The sequence below is a fragment of the Vombatus ursinus genome, unplaced genomic scaffold (genome assembly GCF_900497805.2).
Source record: "Vombatus ursinus unplaced genomic scaffold, bare-nosed wombat genome assembly UNPS02014778.1, whole genome shotgun sequence".
NCBI lineage: Eukaryota > Metazoa > Chordata > Mammalia > Diprotodontia > Vombatidae > Vombatus > Vombatus ursinus.
In genome coordinates, this window is record NW_020954556.1 from 9,864,608 (window position 1) to 9,882,732 (window position 18,125).

The window sequence follows — 18,125 nt, forward strand, 5'->3', positions numbered from 1 at the left end:
AGAATTTTTTTTTAAATACATATGAGGGTTCAGTTGCAGTGCAGATAGAAAGGCCCAGTTGTCTTTAGAGTGTGATAACAAGCAGATGGTGAGGACCCATGGGCTGAGGGGCCCAGTGATTCAGAGGGTTCCTCGACAGGGTAGAGATGATGTGACTTCTTACAGATGAAGCCCATTGAACTCAGACACATCCCCATCCCACCCTCAGTCTGAATGACAGTCCTGGATTTGTGACAAATGGCAGTTTTGAAGCTGACAGTGGAATGCCTACATCACCCGAATTGTAGATTTTGTGGATAAGCTTTGTCTTTTGAGTTTCATTGTAAGATATTTATGGAAATAAACCATGTCCTGTACCTTGAGTGGTAGGCTTTAGATCTCAAAAAGACCTGAGACGTCATCAAGTCTCAACCTCATTTTACAGATAGCTTCGTATATTTTGTATCTTGCACAGTCGACAGTACAAGTAAATGGAACAAAACCAAGTGAAGATCAAAAAATCATTATAAACAATAAAGGCATTAAGCACCTATGTATAAGGTGTTCAGCTGGACACCATAGAAAGGCAGATAAATATGATACAGATTATGCTCTCTTTTAAAATTTTACAAGCTAATAAGGAAGAAAATACATATATACAAATAACCACAGTATAAAGGAGAATGTGTTAGGTACAAAGATGGCATCTAGGCAGAGTTCCACAAGAAATTTGAGAGGTAGAGAGAAGTTGGGCGATGGGAAGCTGGTGAGCAGGGAAAACTTTATAAGAGGAGTCAGATGCCTAATCTGAGTTTTGAAGGAAGGGAGGACTTTCAACAGGCTAGGTAATGGCAGGGTGAGAAGTTTATTCCAGGTATAGGGGAATGCATGAGCAAAGGTATGGGGAGACAGAGAACACAGAATGGGAACCAAGAGTAGTTCAGTTTGGAATTGGAAGACAAATTAGTATGCAGAGCACATCCCTTCCCCACTCTTTTTTCTTTAGTTATGTCCCTAGATTGTTATATGGTAGTTTATTTGGATAGGGATTGGGAGGTTTTGGTGTATATCTCTGTTGGATTGTTTCAGTGGTTGACTATTTGAGAGGTATGTATGTATTCACTGGGGACAGAGGAGGGAATGTTAATGAAACTGGTTGGTAAAACAAAAGGTGAAAAGCTCAGATTTTCTCTCTTGCCTTCTTCATTGCAAAAAATACTGTCAAATATTCATGTTAGGAAACAACCATTGCACAACCAGAAGGAATTGTAGTACGAGATTATTCTAGAGAATTCATTATGATCCAAGTCCATAAAATACTGTTATTATGAGCATCTACCAGATGTGTAGAAATAATTTGTTTTTGTTTTTGTTTTTTAACATACAGCCCCTTCTTTGTAATGTTATTTGTTCAAATGGAATATAACATAACCTTGTCTCTTTGGGTGTTTTCTAGGGCACCATACTTGCTTCTCTTGTAAGGTTCCTGGTAAAGATGTGAAGCGTTGTTCTGTCACTGCCTGTGGTAAATTTTACCATGAGACCTGTGTCCGAGAATTTGCTACTGCTGTCTTTGAGTCCAGAGGATTCCGCTGTCCTCAGCACTGCTGCTCCACTTGTTCCATGGAGAAAGATATCCACAAAGCAAGCAAAGGTGAAGCAAAGTTAATGGAAACGAGAACCTGTAAACACAATCTCTTTGTATAACCCTCTGTTATCTGGGGCACAGAGGACATAGGTTGTATTTGGGGTGTAGAGTTCATATTTGGGAAATCCTTTTGTGCTTTCACAAATCCTGCTTATTTTGCTTACTGAACTTATTAAGTACTTATTAAGTACCCTTTAAGCTACATGGGCTGTGTTAAGCATTGGGGAGCCTCAAGGAGCTTACTTTCTATTATGAGAGATGAACATGTACCTTTATAAGTGTATACAAAGTAAACGCAAGGGGAAGAACTGGGAACTGGGAACATCATGAGAGGATTCATATAGAAGTTTTCCACGAGCTGTGTCTCAAAGGAATTAAAGGTTAATAAGAGGTAGAGATGAAGTGTTCCAGACATGGGGAATAGCCAGTGCAAAGGCATGGAAATAGTAGATGGAGTGTTGTGTGTGAGCATGAGCAAGCAGGCCAACTGGGATGCATTGAAGACTGAGGAGCGTAATATAGAGAAAAGCTGGGAAGTGGGTGGAGCCTAGGAGTTTCTAGTGATCCTCCTTGGATATAACAGAGAGCCACTGTTTTTACTGGGTAGAGATGTGATGGTCAGACCTGAGCTGTGAGGGAAAACACTCTGGCAACTCTATATAGAATAGATTGTAGAGGAAAGAGTTGTGGCAGTTAGGTCAATTAAGAAGCTGTTATAATAGCCTATGCAGGAGGCCATGAAGTCTGAAATAGGGTAGTAGCCTTATATAAGTAAAGAGAAGGGAAAGGATAGAGATTTAGTGGAGTTAGAAATGGTGAGATTTGGCAACTGACTAGATACATGATACAAGGCATAAAGAAGTTGAGGTTGATATCAAGATTGTAAAACTGTGACTGGGGGAATAATAGTGTCCTCAGTAGCAACAGAGAGGTTCAGAAGAGGATTGAGTTTGGGGGGAAAAATAGTAAGTTTTGTGTTGGACACGTTCAATAAAAGGCTGGTAAGACATCCATGTGGAGATAAATAGCATACAGTTAGAGATGTGAGACTGGAGCTCAAGAGAAAAACTAGAGTTAAATGTGTAGATCTGGGAGTCATATGCCTACAGATGACAAATAAACCCATGAGAACTTACAGGGAGGGAGGGAAAGGAGGAAGAAAGAGAGAGAGAGATTAGAGGATAACCAAGAGAAATAGTGCCATAACAACCCGGTCAGGAGAGAACATAGAGTGTCAGATGCTGTAGAGAATTGAAGAAGGGTGAAGGATTGAGAAAAGGCCATTGGATTTGGCAATTAAGAAATCATTGGAACATTGGAGAGAGCAGTTTCATTTGAGTGACATTGGAAACCACAAATCTGGTAGAATATGCTTCTGCTGTGTCATTCCATAATATGCCTATTCTCCACTTCTGAATAAGGAGTGTCTCCCTCTGTCATTCGGGGTGCCCACAGAACTTTTTTGTTCTGTAAATACTAACAAAGAAGCTCAAGAGTTCCCTGCCTAGTTTGGCCATTGGTAACAACTACTTCTTGCCAAACACACAGCTCTAGCAACAAGGTGGTAAACTGGGGATATCCTGTGGCTTAGGCTTAATTTCTGCCTGTAGCACCTACCCTGTGGATTATACAATAAAATTCAGTTGTAGTGGAGCTCTTTGCAGAATGACTCTTCCCTTGTTTCAGGGGATCAGGAACACCACTTTGATTTTCAGATGAAGTGATTATTATCTTACCCCAGCCCTATGACCTTCTTATAATTAGGTTAGAGTAAAAAGTCCCTTTCCCAAAAGATTGCTCCTTATTGGTCATTTTCAATTTACTTTCCATAGGCTGTATCTTCAGTTTCAAAAGCAGTCATGTCCTGCAGCAGTTTTCATAAAATGATTGGTTAAGACTTGGAACATTTCGTTTGCCTAAGCAATAATACGTTCAGACCTTAGGAAAAGTTCAGTAGGGAATGATTTCTAGTAATTCCTCTTTCTGTTCATCTACCCTTTTACTAACTCATATAACAACAAGCAAACTGTTTTATGACCCTCTTACATCTGTAAAGAAATTTAATTTCATCACCGATTCTAGAACACATTCTTGTTATCAAAGTTGTCATAACATTCTAAAGACATGTTTTGAAAAAGTCAGTAAAGTAAAAACATGTCAAAATAGCCAAAATATGTGAAACTTGACTGTTCATTCAAGTGTCTACTTTTACATTATGAGTCCTCTTCTTTTCAGTTTTCCAGCTCTTCTTAGGTTATCCACACATAGAATTGTTCGTATGGGAGGTACCTGTACCATGTGTGTTTCACAGAATTAATTGGTATACTTTAAGGACAGGCTAATAAAAACAGCTATTTTTTATCTGAATTTAGTAAAAATTCTGTGGTTAGACTAGGTAAGTTACTTCATAGGAGCCTTATCATCCAAGTTGTCTTATAAAATTTTTCTCTCTTTGTATTTCTTTTTTAATCAGGTCGCATGATGAGGTGTTTAAGATGCCCAATTGCCTATCATTCAGGAGATGGCTGCGTAGCTGCAGGAAGTCTGTTTGTGTCCTCCTATGTTCTCATCTGTAGTAATCATTCCAAGAGGAGCAGTCATTCTTCCTCCACTATAAATGTAGGCTTTTGTTTCGTTTGCGCAAGAGGTGAGCACTAACATGGTTACTTTTCTTTCTCAGTTGATGCTACTGGTATATTTGTCTTTTAAAATCATCTTTGAGCTGGAAGTGACCATAGAGATCGTTCAGGCTAACCTCACAAATTATGTACGAATTCCTTTTGTAATATCTCTGACACATGGTAGTTTAGACTCTGTCATTTCCTATAATAGGAACTTCTGCCTCATGAAGTTAGAGATTCCAGTTTTGGTCAAGCCACATTGTTATAAAGCTCTTCCATACATTGAGCTGAAATCTACTGTCTTATATTAATTGGTCTAAGTTCTTTCCTCTAGGGCAATACAAAATAAACCTAATTTCTTGTCTACCTGGTAGCCCTTCATATAGTAAGTTTCTTTTTACCTGGAACCCTATGGTTATAAAATTTTCATTTGGAAGTCAAGACTAGTAAATTTGTTTTTAGTTACTTGTATTGTTTCATTGTATTGTTTTGGTCCATCATTGAGGCCTTATGGAACCTAGCCAAGGCAGCAAATGTGGTACTAGTTAAGATCGAGTACTGCAAGCTTTCTCAGTTTTCAGCTATTTAAGTCTAAATATGCCAAGAGATTATATTGCCCTTTTTATTAACTTGGAAGCAATGCATCATCTTCTAGGTGATGAATTTGACCGTTTTCAGTTGGCTATGGTATGGGGACATCCAGCTGCAATATTTGTTATACTATATAATACTTGTAAAGAGTAAATACATTAGGAATCAACAAATGCTAATTGTCCAGAGAAGTTTTTTAATGCCAGGTGACACTTTTGTTTTTTCCTTAACTTTCCTTAGTTAATGAAGTGTATGTGAGGGTTTTAACTGTTATCAGACCTGTTAATCTCTTAGAATCTTTATAGAAAGTTAATACTTTTCTTTTTTTGCACCCAGGTGATCTTTTATTTTGGTTAATGTATGTTGTTTTGTTTTCTACCAGACCTGTGATTTCAGTGGTGTTGGAAAGTCCTGGTTAGGAAATTCCTTCTATGAATGCAGATATACATCTGCTCTACAGCTTAGAGCCTTTGAGATTTTAAGAGGTTAAATAACTTGCTTAGGGTCATGTAATGTGTATCAGGAGGAACTTGAACTCAGGTCTTCCTAACTCTAGATCAGCTTATAGGCTCATAGATCTTGACTTGGAGTTGAGGTCATCAGATCCAACCTTCTCATTTTATAGATGAGGAAACTGAGGCCCAGGACAATTAAGTAACTTGCCTGTAGTCACACAGACAATTAGTAGCAGAGCTAGTAATCTAAATCCCATATCCTTTCCACTGTATCACTACACTGTCGCCTCTAACCTACAATAGAAAAAAAAAAGACATTTTTACCAAAATGTTTGTGCACACGTGTGTTGGTGCATGTGTGTGTGAGTGTGTGTGTGTGTATCGTGTGATGAGAACTCTAATCAGGCTTGCTTTTGTGGTTATCTTTGCTTTAAACAATTTAGGAAAGGTCATCCATAAGTAGAAGAAATTATGTACTGTGTCCAGAGTTATTCTTTTTGCCATTTGGGTAGTAGCAAATTCAATGCCTTTGTACACTCTCTTCTTAATGTGACAGAGCTTTGTGACTCTCTTTAAAGTATGTGGGCTACAGTGTGCCTACCATTAGAAGAAGAAACATAGTGTACTACTTTACTACTTCAAGGACAAGTGGATATTACAGCAAAACATTGCTTAGCGAAACAAAGAATATACACTAAAAATTTGTGGTAAGAATTTTATTTGCCCCATATTGTAGCATTAAAAAAATTTTTTGATCTGGCAGAAAAGATAGATAAGCACAAAAATATGTTCTTGTTTTTCTTCCTACTCTCCCCCTCTCCACTCAGTGAACCTTACAAGAAAATAACTTATCATAAAATGCTTAACTTTAGAGAATTTTAAAGCAACATATTTGTGGCAGTGATAAAATTTCATTATCTCCCGTAATGAATCTATTTACTGCTTTCTGGAGGATATCCTAAAAGATCAGCATTCCCAGCAACTTAATTTAACTGACAGTGCATGAGCCTCCACCCCAATATATCTACATCAGACATTTTGCAGCTAAAGTTTGTAACTGCTATATTCTTTTATTTTGGGGGTCTATTTTGTATTGGTACTTTTGTACTCTGGTATATTAGCTAAAACTTGTTGTTCGTGGAGGTTTTATTTGATAATTGGTAGAGGGCCATCATTTACTTTGAAATAATTTTCAAGCATACCAAATTTAAGGGCATGGGGACAATTTGGAAATAGTTTTAGGACTCTTTATAGTGATTTAGTGTGGAGTATTGTATTTTGGGCTTTTGTATTTTATACAAATTAGATCACTCAGTTAACTCTGACTAATCACAATGACAGTATATTTATGGGAAATATGAAGGTAACCTCCTAGAGCCAAGGCATATTTGCATCTTTTATGTTTGCATCATAAAGAATCTAACACAGTGCTTAGCATTTTGTTTTGCAAGATTTGTTGTTTTGACTTTTAGTTGTTCTGACTTTTTCACACCCTCTCTTTGGGGTAGATGGCTCCCCACTTTACAGATAAGGAAATAAAGGCAGAGATATTAAACCAACTGAAAGTAAGAAAACTTAAATATGTGTTGTTATACTAGGGCCTATTTTTCAGTCACTCAATATGGCTATCAAGTGTAGGTAAATTCTGAAAATTTTACTTTTATTCATATTGAATAAAAATTTAGTTTATAATTTAAACACTGTAGGTTCTAAATTTTGTGCATTATACAGGAAGAAGCCTTTAATTTCCCATCCATTATTTGGCAGACATTGTTCTTACCGGGTTAACTATTGGGAGTTGAGGCGATTGGGAAAGGATTTTTGTAGTGACAGCAAAATGAAGCACGAGAAGCTTTCAGAGGTGAAAATGTCATATTTCTCTCAGCATTTATACATTAAAGTCATCATTTTTAAGAGATTTACATTTGACTAAATAGATAGCAGTGTTTAAATATTGACACTAGGAAACAACATAAAACAACACACTTTTTAGATCTAGGAAAGATCTATCTAATGAACCCCTTAGTTTGTATAGATAAGAAAATAGTTGAGTTTAGCCTGGCTTTCAGAAGGTCACACAAAAGGGAGGAGCCAACAAGAAGCTAGAGCCTGGATTGCCAGGGTCACCTGGCTCCTCCTCCAGTGCTCATTCTGTTGCCTCCTTTGCTTTGTTTTCTTTCAGTAAATTTTCTTTTTATAGTTCAAAGTCCTGTTAAACTGTTTAGAATTTCTAAAAACCAGGACTCTGATTGTTCATGTCCCACCTCCAAGAAATTCCATGTAGTTTTTGGAGGGACATGGAGGAACTTAGCATCTTATTCAGTGTGTAGAGACTTCTTTATCTCTCCATTGATTTTTGGTGAAGAATCATGCCTCAGCTGATTAGATAATCATATTTTTATATGCTGAGACAAAGTGTGTTTCTCAGCATCTACCTTTTGCTAGCAGGATAGCCCATGCTTAAAATTTAATTGTTATATTTTTAGTAATGACAGTAGTGACATTGGGAGGTTTAGGTTCTTTGCATTATTAAGTTCATGAAAATTATCACGATGTTACATAATTTTGGGGTCAGAGGATCATGTGTTAGTGACTATTTTGAGTTCAGTTTCAGGCATCTGAGCAGGTGAAATGCTCTGATCTGTCATAATGCAAGGCTGGTGAAGATGATGACAATCCAATCCCCCAGGACAGAGAGTGTAATTTTGAAGTATATGACCCCCATAAACTACATTTGGTAAAGCAAAATCTATCATCATTACCAATGCTATGTAAAACAAATGGCATCTATGATTTTGTTATATCATTTTAGATCTCTGTTAAGCAGCCAGTAGCCAAGGTAAGCAGAAACCCTTTCTGATTACAGGCTAGATAGCTTTAGGAGTAGAATATTTTAGAGAGAGAGAGAGTGAACTTAACTATTGTTTCATTTTTTAAAGGCCTACAAAATTTGTTGTGTCATCTACTAAGAAATTATTCCCTATAATAAATTTGAAGATTACGTTGTGGGCCTACATACCTTCCCTTGAACTGATAGATTCACATTCAAGAGAGAGCTTTTATACACGCTTGACAATGAGAAATAATGAAATAGGTTTCTGTCACCTTACAACAGTTGTTCATGGCTTCTTAGTCATATGCAATTTTAATAGAGAGCAGGGTTGTGAATGAGGAAAAGGTGTTAAGATTTTGACTAAAGGTTTCTCACTGTATAGACAGGATTCTTCTTTGGACAATCTAGAAAAGAATAAGCTCAGTTCTTTCCTAGCTGGTATTTGATGATTGGATCTTACGAAGAGAAATTGGGCCTATTCTGTTGTTTAAAAAAAAAAAAACAAAAAAAAACTTCAGTTTTTGAATTAAGGGCTTAAAAAGTGGTCTGTTTTGGTTAAATTATGAGATGTGGTAGTATTTAAATGAAGTCAAAAAAATTAAGAAATGTGGCTGTTCTAAAGGACAGTAACTAGTTTCATTGTGTCTTTTAAATGTAGTTCAGCTCTTCAAAACTAAGTATTGATCATCTGGTCTTTATTTTCTCTTTTTGTATGTAGGCTTCTACTTAAAGTAGAAGCAGTAAGTCATTCAAACTCCTATTAGTAGCAATAGAAACTTTTCTGTCAGATCTTTCTTTTTCTTCATATTATCTTTTCTTTCAAACTTTAAAGCATAGTTGCATAATAGGTATTGATTTATTTTATTTTTTCCTTATGGAATCATGGGTAGTTTCATTGCAACTCATCTCTTTCTGTTTGTTTCGTATAGGGCTGATAGTTCAGGATCATTCAGACCCCATGTTCAGTTCATATGCCTATAAGTCCCACTACCTACTGAATGAATCAAATCGTGCTGAGTTGAAATTACCTATGATTCCTTCTTCGTCAGCTTCCAAAAAGAAATGTGAGAAAGGTAATAATTAAAATAGTTTCTCTCTTCTTTTATTTTTGCTTTTTCTATCTTTTTTCTTTAAATAAAGGAAAAATGTATGCCTGTCAAGCTTCATCTGTTGTTTTTGGTAAATTTTGCCTTGGTTGTTGTGAGTGTGTATTCATATGACTGGCAGAAATTATTAAAAGGGCTTAAAATAATTGCATCATTACAAATTTCTATCTGTTCTTCTTTCTGAGAGTCAGTTTTTTGATATACTGCCTCTACCATACCAGTAGGTTCAATTTGTTAAGCTAGAAGTTTACTTAATGTAGAATGTCATCCTGAGGCTGCTACCTTTCCCTTCTGTGCATATAAAACTTCCATTTATGTTAAAAGGAGGTGAATGCATTTTGAAATATTTGTTGCAACTCCTGACTTAATTAATACATAGATAAACCCATACCACTGATCATAAATACTGATAATGAAATTTGTTTTCCTTAGGCTGATATTAGGATCTTAGGTTTAGAATTAGAAGGTCATCTAGTCCAACCTATTCATTTTACAGATAAAGAAACTGAGGCTCTTATAGGTCAGATGACTTGCCCCAGGTTATATAGGTGGTAAGTGGCCAAGCTGGGATTAGAATACAGGTCCTCTAAATTCATATCCAGTCTTTTTACTATTCTTGCTGCTTCTCTAACATTAAAATAAACTGGCCTTCCCTGAGCACATGGGGAAAACAGCCCAGAAATAGGTTGGGTAGGAAAGGGGGAGCCTACCTGGAATATAAACAATTGATCATGGGTAAGTCATCCATGGATAATTTGGAGTCAGTTGTCTTTTTATATTCTTTCAATTGAGTTAATCTGGGGAAGGAAGTCTTACTCTTTAATTTAGCCTACATCTAATGAAAGAGGAAGAAAATTTAGCAATGATATTTCTGTGGGAAGTTGGTATTTCAACTGTCAATCCTAAAACAAATTAATTTAATAGGTAAATAGATTGCCTCTAGCTACGCATGTTTCCATTATCATCAGTTGCTTTTGCCAGCCCCCCATTAAAAGCAAAACAAAAAACCCAGAAGATACCTTGGCTTGTCTCATTTCAAAATGAAGTGATAAAGCATCACCAAAAGGAAATGTGACGTTCAAAATGATCATTCTGTATTTTGAAGAGGAGAGTACCTTGGGAGCTATGAAGAATTACATTGGGATTGTTTGTGGAGTTTTTTTCCTAAGTCAGTTTGTACCTTGTTTAGTGAAGTTACTTTCAATGAAGCCCAGGAGATAGATGTGCACCTTACTTTGTAACAAGATGTGTACTGCTGCTACCTCTCCTTCTCCCTCTCCCTCCCCTTAGACAATCTGAAGCATTTGGGGAAATGGTATCCCTGTTGATATTTCTCTAAAATTAGAAAATTGCAATTTCTGCTTACTTTGTTTTTAATACTCATTCAATACATTGTTTTCAATACTAATCCTGACATAAATAAAAATTATTTTGAGCCCTGTGTTTGCTTAGTTGGATAGTTTATTACTAATAAATCATAAGGAAACTTCTTGTTTAGCACAGAGATGGTCTTTTTTGTGTTTTTTATTTTTGTTTTGTTTTTCTCATGCATTGGCATCTTAATTATGGTGATTTTCAATAATTATGCTAGGTCTGTATTTCCTCTGAAATAAAGATTAAATTTTTTAATAGTCAGCTTGATTCTCTCATCCAGAGTATCAAAGACAAGTCGTGATTGGCAATGTCTGTTGGAGGGAGGAAGGAAGAATTGAATGCTACTATTTCTGTGTAAAACATAGAGGGATTCCCTACTTTAGTGATAACACTCCAGTTTGCAATTTCCAGAACTGGAGAGTGGGCTGATTATTCAAGTTTGAAATAAAGGGAGAAAATACCAGATAATTGGGTGTAAGGCTTTTAGCAGAGGAAATATAGTAAATAAATTATGTTATCAGTTAAAAGGATTAAAAGTCTATAAGAGGGCGAGAATATTCAAAAGGTTGGATGATAACGATTTTTTAAATTTATTTTTAAGGCAGTTGGGGTTAAGTGACTTGCCCAGAGTCACACAGCTAGTGAGTGTTTTGTATCTGAGGCTGGATTTGAATTCAGGTACTCCTGAGTCCAGGGCCAGTGCTCTATCCACTGCGCCACCTAGCTGCCCCGATGATATGATTTTTTAAAAGCTGTTTCATGGCTTGCCTAGATTTTTCACAATGGGACTCAGGGTCCCAATACAACTCAGTGGATAATAGTGTTCAATAAATGTTGTCATAAATGCACTTACAGTATGAGTTTTGTTCATCCATTGAAGGTGAAATTTATTTACCTTTCCATCAATGTCCACTTTGAAGGCATATAAGAATATACAAACCAAAAAGCAAATCATTTTATTTCAGATTTTATTTATTACACTTGGTTTGTTCTTCACCCTAAGAAAATTTTGTGCCATTACAGGGGTCTTCTGACTGGCAGTAGGTGAGAGACAATTCCTTCTGTTACCACTTCATTCCACGTTGTTTTTCAATACATTTATACTCTAAAAAATGGTTGACCTTCTTCACTGTCAACAACAACAAAAAAATGAACAATGTGGCCAACACAAATTTGAGGAAGATATCCTCCCTTTTGCTTTTTTGTGTTTTAAAATATGGAAGCAGAAAAGGGCTATGAAGCAACAAAGAGGCTACTTTTCATACCCTTTAACTTATTGTGAAGGGATTCCGTTATGCATAGTACTGGTTTAGAATAAGAAAATAAGGCTTATAACAAGAAGGCTAGAACAGCAAAAAAGAAACTTCTCAAATTTGCCCAGTCTAACTGTTTTTTGTTATCATTTGGCTATGTTTTCATCTGTTTGGCTTGCTGCTAAACAGGCACATTAAATCCTAGGTATTGCATGCAATATGTTTGCTTCCTAATACTTTAAGTGGCAAAGAGAGAGTCTCTGTTCTGGGGAAGAACTGCAGTACCCAGGCCTGCTTGTTTTCTCTTTTGAGCCATTACTATGACAGTGACCCGATCCCTTTCTTTACTTTGTCTAACATAAGGCAAATACAATGAAATTAAAAGAAAATCCTCATTGTTCTTCTTTCCTTTTGTCAGTTATTAAGGTTGTTTGTTTGTTTCAAGGTGGAAAACTGTTGTGCTGTGAATCATGCCCAGCTTCCTTCCACCCGGAATGCCTCAGCATAGAGATGCCAGAGGGCTGCTGGAATTGTAATGACTGTAAAGCTGGCAAGAAACTCCATTACAAGCAGATTGTTTGGGTCAAGTTGGGAAACTACAGGCAAGTTTCAAAGGGCAAAGAGAAATTCTGCCACTTTTCAGACTTAGGTTTTTAATCTGGCCAGATTTATTGATTAGAGTTCCTAAAGACAACGTAAACATGAGTTCTATTCAGCATTTTAATTTTTCATTTTTAAGGTCTAACAGAGCTGCCTTTCTGAAGTAAATTCTCTTGCTAGTTTTAGGGATGGAGACAGTTAAGCGAAAAGGGGAGGATTTCATTTTATTGCTACATAGGGATTTCTGCTATTTCCAGGTCAAGAAGTTCATGATCTGTTAGGAGAACTGTTTATAAAAATCTGTTTGTGTTCATAACCATCTTGAATCTAAATGTAAATCAATTCTAACTAGAGACCCTAAAGGTTGAGGTTCGTTGTGTGTAAAGAAGAGTATTTAGAATTTGATGAGTGTAGGTGTCTTGCCAAAAGAACCTTTTAGTCTTTCTAAAGAGGAAGAGAGAAATAGATAGAATTTTCCTCTATTGTACAAGACTCCCTCCAAAACCTGACTTTATGTTGCTTTTCAGAACTGATAAATAACTATAACATATAAATTGAAACCCCATGACACATTGCACCTCTCTATAGGATTCAAGATTTAGAGTTGGAAGGGAATCTTAGAGTTCATAAGTTCTAAACACTTCAATTTACAGCTGAAGAAACTGCAGCCCAGAGGGATGACATGAGGTCTCACAGGTATTATTAAGTGACAAGTCTGGGATTTAAACCTATATTCTCTGACTCCAGCCCCAGTGATCTTTTCACTGTGCCATGCTTTTAAGATCTATGTTTATCATTTTATTAAAGGATTAAATGCCATCAGCCATTGCAGAGTATCAACACGATAAATTTTATAACTAAGATTTCACTAAGTATGACACAATTCAAATTGTTTTTCTTTCTTTTTTAAAAAATTATTTACCTAAAAAAAATTACTTACCTAAATCAGGTAGTAAGTAAAAGAGCAGAATACCAGAATTCCAGTTTGTTTGTTTTTTTTCAAACTAACTGTGACATAATTATAAAGTCATTTTTAATGTGGCTCTTTTCTTTTTCTGTATTTGCTTAGATTATAGGCCCATCTTCCAACTTACTTAGCTTTATAAAGCTCATAAATGTGATGTTCAGTGGAGATCAATCAGAAGGCACTTAGAATACAAAAAAAAAAAGAACCTTCGAAGGAAACTCAATGCACTGCCTTCCAGTTAGGATCATTGCCAATATGTTTTTCTATCCAGGCAAAATCTTCTTGTATGTCTTGGAAAAACTTCAACACTTCATCCTGAACTAGCCCTTTATGTATTTTTTTTTTTGCTAGTCTGACCCAGCTAGACCACATGAAGCTGTTTATTGTGAGTAAGCAAGTTATTCCAATCCGGAGGTTCCTAGGGAATAAAAAGGGAGTTATGTGGCAAATCCTGAGAGATCAGTGGTCCAGCTTCTCCTGGGAGTCTGACTATCCCTAGTGATTCCTGCAACCCAGCAAATTGTTAAATTCCTCAAAATGTTTAGAAACATCTAGAATATCCACTTCACAAGTTGCTTGGTAAACTAAATAGTGACTTCATGAACTATTGTTTTCTTAAATTGGGCACCAATTCTTAATTGTAATTTTTAACTAGTAGGAGAAATTCCAGAGTAGTCATTGAATGTCTATGCAGGTTCTGCACTGTGTGTTGAGGAATGCAGCCTTGTCACCAGCTCAGTAGAGTGTTCACCAGGGTTAAGGCTTTTTAAACACATGGCCATGATAAAGAAGACAGTGCCCAACAAATTGTTTTGTGTGTTTGCAGTTGATTTTCATGATCTCATGTAAGTAGCCATATGAGAGAGCCTGAGGTTGGGCTTCCTTAGCTTCTTCCATTTGTTTCTTGACTTTCCAGTTTCTGGAAGTTATCAAATGCTTCACAGATGGTTTCGTTTAATTGTTGCTAGAGTGCTCAGTCTTAGTTGCATGAGGCGTTTTTGCCTTTATTTTATTCCAGACTTCAATTTGTTGAGATTTAAGAAGAACCATGATTGAGACCACTTAACATTGAATTAGATTCTGAAGTACAGTTTAGTGCAAAACATCTCACATTTGGCCAAAAGATGTATGTCCTCAAGTGACTGAAGGTTCAGAAAATGTCTTGGAAGGAAGAGTACTATTGAAGAAATTGGCCTTGCCACACCTTTCACTGGCAGCAACTTATTCTCAAAATGAATCCATGAATGTGTAATGTTCAGTTGTGTTATGAGGGAGCAAGCAGTTAAACTGTTTTTCTAGGAGAAAGCCTGATTTATTATCTGGAGTTGAAATGATACTGAACATATAAGAAATAACTTTTCAATCTGTGTCCTCTCCTTGTTCACAATAAAAAATTATACAGTTCAGTTTTACAAAATTTCATAGTTTAAGGAAGATTAAAGACCAATAAAACCTTTTATGCTTTTAGGACCTAAAACAATTTATGAATTATGTAACTTTTCTTTTTTTTCCCCCTAGGAGAGGCAGCGTGGCGTAGTGGATAGAGAGCTGGCCTGGGAGCCAGGAAGACCTGGGTTCAAGTCCTGCCTCTGACACATACTGGCTGTGTGACCCTCGGCAAGTCACTTAACCTCTCAGTGCTCTAGGCAACTCTCTAAGACTCTTAAGTTGCAGAGAAGGTGCCGACCTGCATTGGGAGAGGGAGTTTCCTCATCTGGGAGTTCCCTATACTAATGAAATCACAGGTCCAGTCCATATCCCTGTCCCTTTTTTCTTCCACCAAGCTTGAAGTATAATTATGTGGTTTCTCTTCTTATGTCCCATGTATTTTATCTAAAATTGATTTTGTTTCTAGGTGGTGGCCAGCAGAAATCTGCAATCCCAGGTCCGTGCCTCTTAACATCCAAGGCCTTAAACATGACTTAGGGGACTTTCCTGTGTTCTTCTTTGGTTCTCATGACTACTATTGGGTGCACCAGGGCAGAGTGTTCCCATATGTTGAAGGAGACAAAAGCTTTGCTGAGGGGCAAACTAGTATTAACAAGACCTTCAAAAAAGGTAAATTGGGTAATATTTACAATGGCTTAAAACTAAGGCTCCAGGAGTTGATGTGCTAACCAGCATCCCCTCATTTGCATGACAGTAACATTAATCTTATTAGAAGTCAGAATTTTAAAAACTGTTATCTTTGTTTGTACAGTGCCTACATTTTCCTGTATAATTTTTCCCACTTTTCAGAGAGCCATCGCATATAATAAAAAATTATTAAAATGAGAAAGAAGTCAACAAAACTGATCAACACGCTGAAAAAATCTGACATTTTATGCAGTGTTCTTCACTGTGGACCCCCTGCCTATGCAAAACATTGTGGGGAGGTATCCTCCTCATGACAATAGTATCTCTTATAGTGTCTCTTCTTTGAGATCATGCTTTTTTTTTTTTTAATCATTTCACAAGACTCATTTTTTATTGTGTTATAAAGGTTTTACTTTTTCATGTACATTGTTGGCTTGTTGGCATTGTTTTATATGTTGTTTTCCTGACTCTGCTTATATCACTTTGTATCAGTTCATGTAAGTCTTTCTGTGCTTCTCTGTTTTCATCATATTTGTCATTTATACTGCAATTTGTTTAGCCATTTTCCATTTTATAGGCATCTACTTTGTTTCAAGTTCTTTGCTGCCATCAAGATGCTACTATCAATATTTTGTTGTATTTGAAGCTCTTCTTTTTGTTAATAACCTCCTTGGTGTGTAAGCCTAGTAATGGAATCTCTGGGTCAAAGCCTATGAACATTTTAATTACTTTATATGCATGATTCCAAATTGTTTTCCAGAATGGTTGTACCAATTCACAATTCCACCAATGTGTTAGTTTGCCTATCTTTCCACAAACACAACAAAATTAACTATTCTCTTCTTTTGTCATTTTTGCCAGTTGGCTAGGTGTGAGGTGAAACTTCAGGGTTATTTTCCATTTCTCTTATTAGTGCTTTGGAACATTTTTTCATGTGGTTGCTAATAAGAATTGTTTGTTCACATCATTTCACTGCCACTATTATGAAGAATTCTTTTATGAAGAATGTATCAAATAATAGGTTCAAAATAATAAATTCACAGTGGATACATTGTCTGAATATTATGTATTATTAAATATTACATATATCATTAAAAACTATAAGAAAAACAAATAATATACATTTTACAGCTATGGGTCAGGAATGAATCTTTAATCAAAAAGAGGTAGATGTATTTACAGAAAAAACAGATTATTTTAATTACATTAAATTAATTTTGCACAAATTAAATTAATACAGGGAAAAAGGGAAAAAGCCAGCTGGCAAAAAAAAGCCCAACTTTGTTTCAGATATCTCTGGTAAAGAGTTTGATGTCATACATATAATATTATGTGTGTATGTGGACACACACACACAGAGATAAATAGGACCAAACAAGAACTGATTTTTTTTTTACAATATTATATTCCCTTCCCTCTTAAGTTTGTCATTTTGTTAGAAACATGTTCACAAGCATGAATTTTAAATGCATTTGAATGCCATTTTACCACATTGCAATAGCCTATGCTCTATATTATTTCTCCATACCCTCTTGACAATAATATACATTCCAAGGGTTATTTCCAAGGGGTCCTGGTTCTATTGCTCAAAAGAAACTCTTCAGACCAAGTGGAATAGTAGTAATTATCAGTGGAGCTTCTCCCTCTAATGCTTACAAGCTGGGTCTCCCTGAGAATCATGCACTAACTGAAGGAGGACTCAGATCAGCCCTGATCCAAAGGATTGGGCATCTAGTCTTTAGACACAGTCCGTGACTCACATTCCTAATTTGTATGTATACCCTTTGTTCATTATGAGTTGGAAATTTCTGGAGTCTGATCTTTAAGGGGGGAAAAAAGGAAAGGGGAAAAAATTAGCCTCCAAGCAGTGAAAGGACAGTGTAAAAACCCCACTTAACACCTTCTGTTTATGTACATTGTTTGTTTGATATTGTATAGCACTTGAGGAAGCTGCACAACGTTTCCAAGAGCTGAAAGCACAAAGAGAAAGTAAAGAAGCCTTGGAGCTGGAAAGAAATTCAAGAAAACCCCCACCCTACAAGCACATTAAAGTAAGTGTTTCCCTTTGAGCAAATTGACTTCTTGCCAGACAGACACTGTTTTCATAATGATCATGTGATCTTTGTCTTGTGATAGCTTCTGCTAATTGTCACTTGGTCTCATGTGTTAATTTCAAGCACTCTAATGGTGACTCTCTCTGCTCCTTTTAACATCAGATGAGAGCCACAAACTGCACTGATGTTCCATCGTAATGAGGATTAAGGCTTTCAAAACACAAAAGCCTTCTGGGATACCTAGAATGTGACACATCATACGCGAAACCTAATTTCTCACTTCACCAGTTAGCCTGCATTCCCATAGTAACAACATTATCCTGTTTTTATATAGCATCTTGGTTCCAAAAAGCCCAAAGCACTTTCACGTAAATTATTTTGTTTATGCTCATAAAATTCCATTTAACTAGGAAAGAACACAAGTTATCCTTGATTTATAAGTGAGCGCTCAAGATTTAATAAGAGCCTTTCCCAGAGTTACAGAGCAAGTCAGTAGCAGACCTAAGACCGTCCCTAAAATGGTCGCTTTTCCAGTGTTTTGACCACTCGTTGATTCTCGTTTTCGGTT

General features: G+C 36.3%; 1 protein-coding gene across 5 annotated transcripts in view; it reads left to right on the plus strand.

Annotated features, from left to right (window-relative positions):
- The window catches only part of NSD3 (nuclear receptor binding SET domain protein 3), a 141,866-nt gene that overhangs the window by 110,746 nt on the left and 12,995 nt on the right, over positions 1–18,125 (plus strand). For 3 of the 5 annotated variants that reach the window (XM_027865471.1, XM_027865476.1, XM_027865474.1), the window contains 6 exons: positions 1,436–1,633; positions 4,101–4,274; positions 9,057–9,200; positions 12,306–12,462; positions 15,283–15,485; positions 17,442–17,554. In XM_027865471.1, the coding sequence (XP_027721272.1) occupies positions 1,436–1,633; positions 4,101–4,274; positions 9,057–9,200; positions 12,306–12,462; positions 15,283–15,485; positions 17,442–17,554 (989 nt within the window). The remainder of the gene's footprint in view (positions 1–1,435; positions 1,634–4,100; positions 4,275–9,056; positions 9,201–12,305; positions 12,463–15,282; positions 15,486–17,441; positions 17,555–18,125) is intronic. The other 2 variants (XM_027865473.1, XM_027865475.1) reach the window with 1 other exon arrangement.